General features: G+C 29.9%; 1 protein-coding gene across 1 annotated transcript; it reads right to left on the minus strand.

Moving 5' to 3' along the window:
• Positions 1-950: 950 nt before the first annotated feature.
• Positions 951-10,169, minus strand: LOC119679707 (DNA repair protein RAD50-like). Its single transcript, XM_038092202.1, has 11 exons — positions 10,077-10,169; positions 9,641-10,025; positions 9,389-9,574; positions 9,117-9,330; positions 7,807-8,985; positions 6,470-6,536; positions 6,058-6,414; positions 5,797-5,972; positions 5,456-5,716; positions 2,020-2,122; positions 951-1,958 (listed from the first exon to the last, which is right to left on the minus strand). Exons 1-11 carry the CDS (start codon positions 10,143-10,145, stop codon positions 1,020-1,022), a joined length of 3,936 nt encoding a protein of 1,311 aa, XP_037948130.1. The 5' UTR covers positions 10,146-10,169; the 3' UTR covers positions 951-1,019.
• Between the last annotated feature and the right edge of the window lie 5 nt (positions 10,170-10,174).

A 10,174-nucleotide genomic window follows, 5' to 3' on the forward strand; every position in this document is an offset into this window, starting at 1 on the left:
TTGTATCTGCTTCTCACTACCTCTTGTATTGCATGACGAGTTAACTCCATCATATTAACTGACAAGAATATTCAAAAATAAGGGTTTGGAATTTTACTTTTATTTTATTTTCTTTAACTGAAAATTCTAATTTATTCAAAGCTGATAATCACTATATCAGTTCGAGTATCATTCATTTGTAAATAAAAATTTTAAATTTTGATTGACTCTTCTACTTTATTCTTGAAAGGCTAATGAACAATTTTATCCACCGAACCCTCATCATCAGTTTCCATTTTGCTTAGAATCGTATTCACTAATTCAGAACTATAATGCTCAATAATATCGTCATCTGTAGGGAAGCTTGATGTACAAATTTCATTGTTCATTACACCACGCTGTCAGCGACTAGCGTTTGCACAAAGAAACAACGTATGGAAGAAAAAATTAAACATTTGGTTTGTGAAAACGGAATTCCCCTAACACTAAAGTGGATTCATACTTAAACAAAAAATTCGACTTATTGAATGCACTTTCCCATATTCCTAATGGTACGTGACAATATTTTTATTCGAGTTATAGAAATTCGAGTTATGGAAGCAGAATTGTACGTAATTTGCTCTCTAAAACCCTGTTGCATATATTTTAGTTCGAGTTATAGAAGTTTATGTTATGGAAGTTTAACTGTATTTATATATAATGTATAATAGCTTTTTGTCAAATTTTTGGATACAATTGTAGAGATATATGAATAATATTCTCCAATTTAAAATATTTATAAAAAAAATTCTTTTAATGTTAATTTGTAAAGAAAGTACAAATGATATATGCTTGTAACATTTTTTATTGGTAGTTATTAGCACTCCTTTTTATTAACAAAAACAGAAGTATAAAATTTTTTCATTTTTAAAATGGATGTTAAATTAACAAATATCAAGTATAAAAAAAAAACAAAACATTTAAATATTTAATAATAAAAAAACAATTTTAACGGCAATGTGATTGTACAATTGTAACACAACTATTTTCTTAATTGCACTTTAAGCTATATTAACTTTACGTATTTCAGATTTACATTCATGGTTACGAGAAACTCGATGATAACTATCTATTTTTCCCAATGCGGAAATAAAATTCTCATCATGCGTGATTATAATCAACATAAAATTAGACTGAGCTTGGCGCTCTTCTACAATTCGATTAAGTGCAAGGCATAATGAATCAATATTAAAACGATCCAAATTTGTTGTAGGTTCGTCTAATGCTAACACACCGCAGTTACTACTAAAAGTCTCAGCTAAAGCCATACGGATAATCAATGAAGCAAGCACACGTTGACCCGCACTACAACGTCCACGCATTTCAATTTCATTACTATTTTTTGACTGCACTACGCTATAAGTATAGCTACGTCGCCGATCCGCTGAAGCATCAGAAGAGATTTCATCTGTTTTTATTTGTATGTAATCAATATCATTGCCTCTATAGATGAGTCTCCAATATTCACGTATTAATTGATTTATTTTTTCCATTTTTTCGAAATGAAATTGCATAAGAGCCCAATCCAATGAAACACGATATTGTCCCAAATCTTGGATCAGGGCCTTTGTAACTTCAACTGCATAGTATGCTTTGCGATAATTAACAAATGAATCCTTATATTTTGGCTCTTCAATTTCTTTTTTTATTTTATTAATTTGATTATTGATTTCACCAATTTGCCCAAGAAGTTCTCCTTTTCTTACAGCTGCATCTTCTCGCTTTTTAATAAGTTTATTCTTTTCGCGAGATACACTGTTAAAATCCAGTTCTCCCAAATCTCTAGCAAGTTTTTCACTTTTCTCATTTAATTCTTTCTCTTTCTGTTGTAATAATTTAAGCTCCTTATTGTCTTTTAAGTCACGTTCTAGAGTTTCCTGTTGTAAAAGTTCTGTCTTAAGAGCTTCCAATGATTCCATAGCGTTTTTAATTTGTTGACTCTGAAATGCAGATCATTTAAAATTGGTTTTGGGCACACTAAATACATTTGCAAATACAGACCTTTGTTGCAATATCTTCTTTATTAGATTTGATGGAATCCTTCAATGAATCAATTTTTTCAACAAGATTCATTTCCGCAAATTCAAGCAATTCATTATTTAACCTGGTTTTTATTGATATAGGAAATTATAAACTTGATGTCTAGTGTGTTTAACAAAATACCAGGTGTACCGGTATGAAATGAGCGTTTTTTGGTGAAAATAAAACACTAATTATTAATAGGAAAGTAAAAAACATTTTATTCAAAGTATTGACCATTGCTTTCTACACATTTTGACCACCTTTCTGGCAATTTGTGGATACCACGTCAAAAAAATTGTTCGTCTTTTAAATCAAACCAACCAGACACCCAATTTTCGACCTCCTCGTAGGAATCAAAGTGTTGCTCAGCCAATGCGTGTCCCATCGATGAAAACAAATGGTAGTCGGAAGGAGCCAAAATTTGGCGTCTTCAAACTTTTTTGGCGGTCTTCCACGTTTTTTATTTCTCACATCAAAATCATTATTTCTGAACCGTTGAAACCGTCTTTTGCATGTTGCTTCTGATAGAGCATGATCACCATATGCCTCGACAAGCATTCGATGCGACTCTGCACCACTTTTCTTTAAATGAAAACAAAAAATTAATGCTTTCCGCAAATCATTACTTTCTGGTACGAAATTCGGCATTTTTAACACGATGAAAAATATGATGTTGTCTGTTTAATGACTTGATGTATACTAAATATATTTCACACATGTCATAGCAAACAAACAAAAAAAAATGGCTCGTTCACAACAAATGTTCCCTGTCGGAACATTTGTATCTTTACGCTCACTTCATACCGGTACACCTAGTAGTTAAATTCTTGTATTTAAAAGGTATTGTAAAGATCTATAGGACTTAAACTTTAGGTTTTAAAATTTTCTTAAATTGTAAAGTAAATCTTAGCGAAAATGTGAGTTTAAAATATTTTAAGAAAAAATATTATTATTAAATATTTAAACATTATTTTAACTACATTTCAATAAAATTTAATTCAATCGGGTTAAGGTCAGTTTTTTAACACTGAAAATTGTTAAAATTTTAACCAAAAATTAAGTAATGTTACTTATTAACCAATTTGAGTATTAAATAACCATCTTAAGCCAGGTTAAATTAAATTTATTACTACCTATTATAAAAAGTATGTATTATTATAGATAAATAAATATATTTCAATGACAGTCAATCTTCCACTTTTTATTCTTATTGTTGTAATCCAGTGAGACCTAGAAACAATTAATATAAGAGTAACAAAATTTTCACACACACAATGGAACAACATAAAAGGTATTTGCTCACCCTATTCAAAACTAGGGATTAAATAGACAAAATTTTTACATTTTATTTTTTTGCCTAATGCATATTAAGGAAATCAATTATATTTAAAAATAACAGTATCTAACATATCATTCTACAATAGCTGTGTTTCAGCAAACATGATCCGCTCAATGATCTGAATCATCTTTGCTGAAACGATACGGATCACGTTTGAAAATAATTGGCAACGCATGAAATATGACAGTTGGGTTTGTGTACAAAATTTTTTGATTTGTGTGAATAATTTTGGCGCTAAAAAAATAAGTGAGAAAATTTTGAATACAAAAAATCTAAAAAATAGAAAATAAATAAAATCTGTTGAAATGTCTGAAGTATTTACTTAAAAACTTAAATTTAATTCTATAGTTAATAAATGAAAATTGCATATGTTATTAGAATCATCGAGCGAAACTGACTCTTCCATTCCCTTTTTACTAGTTCAAGTGTATGGTATTAAGCTCAAGGGATGAAGTGTATCAGCATAGATATAGTGGAAGTTTTGTGGAAACGATCAATAATTTTTTCGTTAAAGATTATTTGATTGATATTTGCGCATAAAAAATACAATTGCTATATATTAATTATGTTTCATATTTTAATAGATTTGTTAATAAATTCCAATCAGCAAATGCAAAATAACCGTGATGATCACATTTGGACGAGAGCAATGAAGTAATTTTATATATTTTTGTGGTATATGGCAAATATGAATACTTTTTGCAAATTTGGTATTTGTTTTGGCATACCAAGAGCTTCTGTGTGGAGAATAATTAAAAAAACTAGTGTTTAGCTTATATCAATTGGACACTAATTTAAAATACGCACTTGGTAATAATGCAAAAATGGAAGCTTCGAAAAAATTCCCGTTCGTAATTGGTTGTATAGACAGTACACATCTAAAAATAAATGCACCAAACCATAGCAAATAGGCTTATTTCAAAAGAAAGCATGACTATGGCTTAATGTTGCAGGCAGTTTGCGATGAAAATGATTTTTTTATAAACGTATATGTTGGAGAGCCTGGTTTCTTATGTATTGTTCTGTTTTAATTAAATAAATGTATTCACCTTAATTTTTATATATTCATTTCAAATTAATTGATATTAATAAATTATCAAACAACACTTTTTCAATAATAATAAAACGTAAATTATTAAAGTAATAATTTTAATTACATTGATAATTAGAACGTTACTTTAAACAAAGAAATAAATAATAATGACATATTAATTAAATAAGTACATAAAATGAATAATAAATAAATAAAATCAATAGTAAATAAATATAAATGTAGATTTGTTTAAAATTTTACTGCACCGTGCATCGCATTGCCAACCTTATTTGCATTAAAATACGTTCCACTTTTATCTTTTACATACATTCCACATTGAACCAGAAAGTGAACCAGATCAATTGCTGGTTCACCCCATTGTTTTTGTTTTGCATGTAAAATTGAGCGGATCATGTTTGCTGAAACACAGCTAATATATCAGTAGAACTCAAATTAGTCGTTTGACATGGAAATAGATGGGCGACGTCAATAGGGGTAGAGCTACAAATGTAGCACACTTAGGCTTCAATAGGTGGGGTCTTGTTATGATAGCACGTGAAATGCTCATTGTAAATATATTATGCCGAATAATTGTGCCACTTTTATATAGCGGTCAATGTTTCTAATCTAATGTCGAACAGACAATCGAGTTATTGGCTAACTAAAATAACAACACTTGTCTTGGCTAGAAAACTATTGTTTTGTTTTAATAAAGTGCGCAATATCTTTGGCGATTCCATTACGGATGACATATATAAATTCAGGAAAAGAAAAATTTCCTTTGTCTTCCACTGACTCACAATTTCAACTATTGTCGTTAAAGAGAGTCTGGTCCGGTCAGTAAATACGATAAATGCATATTAAAATGATTTTAACCCAATTTCAAACCTACACTCGAAAAAAGCTTATGAAGTATTTATAACGTATTTTAATTTGAAAATATATTATTCATTAAGATATTTAGCATGTACAAATTTAAAATTAGATTAAGATAAAATTGCTTTCCATTCACCAAATTTAAATATAGTAATTTTCTTATATACCTTTTTATATCCTGATTCAGATTTTTATGCTTTTCCAACTTTGACTGTAGTTGTTGCAACTTTTTCCGATTCAATTCTTTACATTTAGCTTTTTCAACTATAGCAGTTTTAAGCTTCTGTCCCAAAGGATTAACTTTCGCTTGTGATTGTTGTAATTCAATTTTAACCGTTTCAACTAGATCAACAAGTTCAATTTGTCTATCTTTTAATTGTGGCAAAGACTGTACACCTTCCTGTAATTTTATCTGTTCGTCTTTTAACCTAAAAGTTATATGATTTATATGATGATTTTAAGGTTTTTAAATATTTTTAATCTTTTATAATTCATACTGAAAACTCACGTATTCTTTTTTTCACGAAGGGTATTCAAAGATTCCATTACTTTTTCGTATAAATGTTGCATATTTTCTATACTTTTTCGTTCATTTTCTAATTCTGCCGAGAGTGTAGTTTTTTCTAATTGAAGATTTTCTATAGAAACAGTATCATCTGGATTATAGTCACTCGGTAGTTTAGTCTAGTAATTAGTAATATTCATTAGTAACTAGCAATTTAGTATTATATATCAAAAATTAATATTTTTCACTTTAAAATAATCAAACCTTTAATTTATGTAGTTCATCTTTAAAACGTGCAACATCCTTAATAGCTTCATCCAAAATAGTCATGTCACTTAACATTGAGTTAGCCAAATCCATTTTTGCAGTTGGTTCCGCAATTTGCTGTTGTAAAGTATCTAATTCAATAGCACATGCTGCCAATTTATCTTTAATATCATTTAACTGTTTCTTGCGTTTAGGTATATCCTTTTCTAGCTTTGCGACCTTTTCAATGACAGGCTTTAACTGCAGTAAGTTTTCGTATTTTAACTGATTTTCTTTCAAAATCTTTTCCGCTCGTCTTATATTATCTGGCAAATGTAGTATTTCATCAGATAATTCAGTAGTAAGGTCCATAGTCTTTAAAATAATTTATATTAATATTGTATTGCTATAACAAGTGAGTGAAATTTACCTCGTTATTGGACATATCTTTGTGACATAATGGACAACATGGATTTTCTGATATTTTTTCGATATATCTTAAAGTACAGAATTAAAAAATTTATTTGTTATATTTATAGATTATATATTAAATAATGTGTAATTTTAATAATGTTTTCCAACTTTATAAAATTGGCTTTAAATATTATTCGAGCTGTTGGAAGCTTGCTGTAGTTGTAACCCGCTGAGACCTTAAACAGATAACATGAAAGTATATACAAGATAATTACATGAGTGGGAAAGTGGATGGGTAGTGGTTGGGAGTGATGGAGAGGAGGAATGAGGATAAGTGGTGGATTGGATGGATGGGATTTAATTGAACATTAACCTAGATCCAGACGGACACCTGGCTACTTCAATGGGGTGAATCCAAAACTCAATTGCACATAGATTTGTTTGCGTTGTAGAACAGGAGATCATATGAGCGTCGTCATGGGGTTACTCTACATGTTTGGACACACATTGGGCATAATCGTGTTTATGTGTGACAAGTAATTGTTTAGCACTTGGCTACACCCTGATCTCGATTCAGCTAGAACAGTTCTTGCTGCACGGGGGAGACGTTGCTCTTCTAGAGAGATGTTAGGCGGAGGCCTATTGAGAACCTTGTTGTCTGACAACTTTAGTCTCGAAGAGGATACTGCATCTGTGTGGACGGTTTTAAGTCCACGTTTATATTCGACCTCACTGATATTAGCTGCAGTACAAAAAATTTCGCTAAATCTATGATAGGAATCGACAAATGCATCTGTTGAAAGCTTTGATCATTTTAATGTACGTGTATTTCAAGCATTTGACTCGAGCACAACAACTTACTCGAAAATGGTGCGTTCAAGCATTTACTGTGATACATAATTGTTAAATAAAATACGAACAAATATAAAAAATATAACAGATTATTCTTGAAGATTTTTTTTGAATACTTGAAGTATTCAATCTGAACGTTGCAATTCAAGTGTTCGCAAACTGCTCCAACACCGTACTGCAAATGACCCTATTTAAAAATACATTCAATATCACAAAATTAGATAATCAAAATTGCTTAAATCATACACAAAGATCAAGAAATCAACTTCTAAATTTTTAGTACTTAGATAGGAAACACACTTACTCTGAGAAATGTGAGAAAAATCCTCATTAAAAACGCATGCAATATCTCAAAATCATATCATTCAATTCGCTTAAATTATATACCAAGACTAAGGAATCAGCTTTTTAAATATTTCTCTCTTAGATAGAAAGCACTATACTCATATGAACATTTTACTACATAAAAATGTTTAATTATTTTTATAATGCTTAATTTACCTTTTGTACATTGCTTCAGCTGATTTTAAGGAACCCAATTCTAATTGGTTTTTGTTGACATTTTCTTTGCATTTAGCCAATAATTCCTCAAAAGGTGTAGCATAACACTTTTCATATATAATTTCTTTATTTTCCTCAAGTTCTTTTTCAAATCGCCCTAATTCTTCCTTGACATTTTTTCGTTCAATTTCAAATGATTGATCTTTTAACTTCAAATTATTACATTTTTCATTTAAATCTTTTACATCCTGACGTAAATTTTCGTATACTTGTTGCAAAGATCGTCGAAAATTAGATTCTATAGATCTATTAAATACTTTTTTAAAATTTTCAACATGTTTATTTTTTACACGTCGTACTTCTTGTTCTCTTTTTTCCAACTCCTTTTCTTTAATAGTAATTTCTGCCATTACATTCGAAATGGAATTAAGAAAAGTTAGTTGCTCATCTATTTTTGAAAACATTCCTTGAAGTTTAGTTGCTTTTAACTTTCCATTTGCAATTTTTGCTTTTAATTCATCTTGATTATGATTTTTACAGGTACTTTTGTAGGATTCAGTTAAACGATCAACTTCAGAAGTGATTTGTTTTAAACGAGTTGCTGAAACTTCGATTTCCTCAATTTTGCGTTCAGAATCACGTTTTTCTGTTTCATGCTGCATCAATTGTTTCTTCATTGTAACTGCAGTTTCCTCTAGTTTAGTAAGATCAACACGCATTGTGTCTATATTAGTTTGAAGTTTTTGATCTTCGGTATCGTGTTTATTTGTTGTTTCAGCAATATGTCGCTGTTGATCAAGTAAGTTATTTTCTATTTTTTCTAGCACATCAGGCACACATTCAATATATTCTTCTAAGTCTGTATTTAAAGGAATTGCTAGTTCATTACATAGATCCTTCATTTTATTAGCACGTTTAGATATGCCCTCTTGTTCCTTTTGGCGTTGCTGTATTAACATGCAACGTTTTTTTTCCAAATCAATGAATTTAGTTTGCAAGTGTTTATCTTTTTGCTTAAGTTCATTTAAATTACGTTCTAAATCACTTCGTTCAGTATTTTTATCCATCATTTTTTTATCGAATAATTTCATTTCTCTTTCTATATCATCTATGTCGCCTTCAAAGATAACCTTTATTTTTTTAGTTAAATTCCCAATTTGTTCACAGCAATTTTTGTGCCTATAGAGGAGAATTCGTTAACTTTTTTTTAATAAACTTTATTATTATTATTATTATTATATTTATTATTGTCATCACTTTCGGTAAGAAAAAATTAATATTAAAAATTTATTATTTTTTTTTAAACATACTTTGTCTGAATTTCTACTTTAAGTGACTGATACTTTGCAACATCGTATTCGACTTTACGAATTTCGTTTAAACGTTGCTCAATGGGTTTAACCTCTTCATCACAAGTAGTGCATTGTTGCTTAACATCAATACATTTCTCCTCGGCTTTTTTAAGGGCCATCATTTTATTTTCCATTTCTTGCTTAAGATGTTCTAGATAGCGTAAATTCGCTTCTGCAAATTCAAACATTTTAAAATGTGTAAGCTAATTTACTTTTAAAAAACTTCTCACCATTGACTTTTAAATCCTCCATTTGTGTTTTACGCATACTAATAAACTTTTCTATTGCTTTATTGTATTCAGTTATTCCAAAAATGGCATCGAACTTCTCCTTCAATTTTTTTGCTTCATCAAGGGGCCAACTAGATTCTTCTTGATGGCAAAACAGTACATTATTAATTATCGCTTTGGATACACCTGTTTATTAACAAAAAAACAAATAAATAAGCAATGAATAAATGTTTAACGTTATCTAATACATACCCATAAACTGGCACATGCCCACATCTACATCAATGCACCGTTTACTAATAGAATCTGCAGAATGCAGATTTTCTTTGCGACCAGCACCAAGAAAATTCATTGTAGAATCAAGCGTTTCGAAAACAGGTTTTCCTCTTCGATTTGTAATTTTCATTGAGCGGCAAACTGATATACGTTCCCCACGTATATTACGTGCTTGTAATTTGATTTGACCCATAGCATCCATCAAACTAAAAATCTTTGGATCATGGACAAAATTCTTTCCACGATCACTACCTGGCGGTGGATCTCCAGTGAGAGCATATTTCAAACATTCAATGATTGTGGTTTTTCCACAACCATTTTCTCCAAGTATAAGAGTAACAGGTGATTGGAAGCATATCAACTAAACGGAGTTTATGTCAACACCCAAGCGAATTAAAACAAAAATACTTACCTGAACGTCTTCGCTATTTGCTCCAAAACTTCTTATTCCTTGAATAGAAAGTTTCTCTATGGCGGACATAATACTTGATAAAATTTAACAAAACAAAA

The sequence above is a fragment of the Teleopsis dalmanni genome, chromosome 2 (genome assembly GCF_002237135.1).
Source record: "Teleopsis dalmanni isolate 2A chromosome 2, ASM223713v2, whole genome shotgun sequence".
In the NCBI taxonomy this organism is placed as follows: domain Eukaryota; kingdom Metazoa; phylum Arthropoda; class Insecta; order Diptera; family Diopsidae; genus Teleopsis; species Teleopsis dalmanni.

Excerpts from the sequence above, each read along its gene's own strand:
- LOC119679707 (XM_038092202.1), bottom strand. The coding sequence starts at position 10,145 with ATGTCCGCCATAGAGAAACTTTCTATTCAAGGAATAAGAAGTTTTGGA. Across the intron at positions 6,415-6,469 it reads AAGATATGTCCAATAACGAG|ACTATGGACCTTACTACTGA; the intron begins GTAAATTTCACT and ends ATTATTTTAAAG. Across the intron at positions 5,973-6,057 it reads ATGAACTACATAAATTAAAG|ACTAAACTACCGAGTGACTA; the intron begins GTTTGATTATTT and ends ACTAATTACTAG.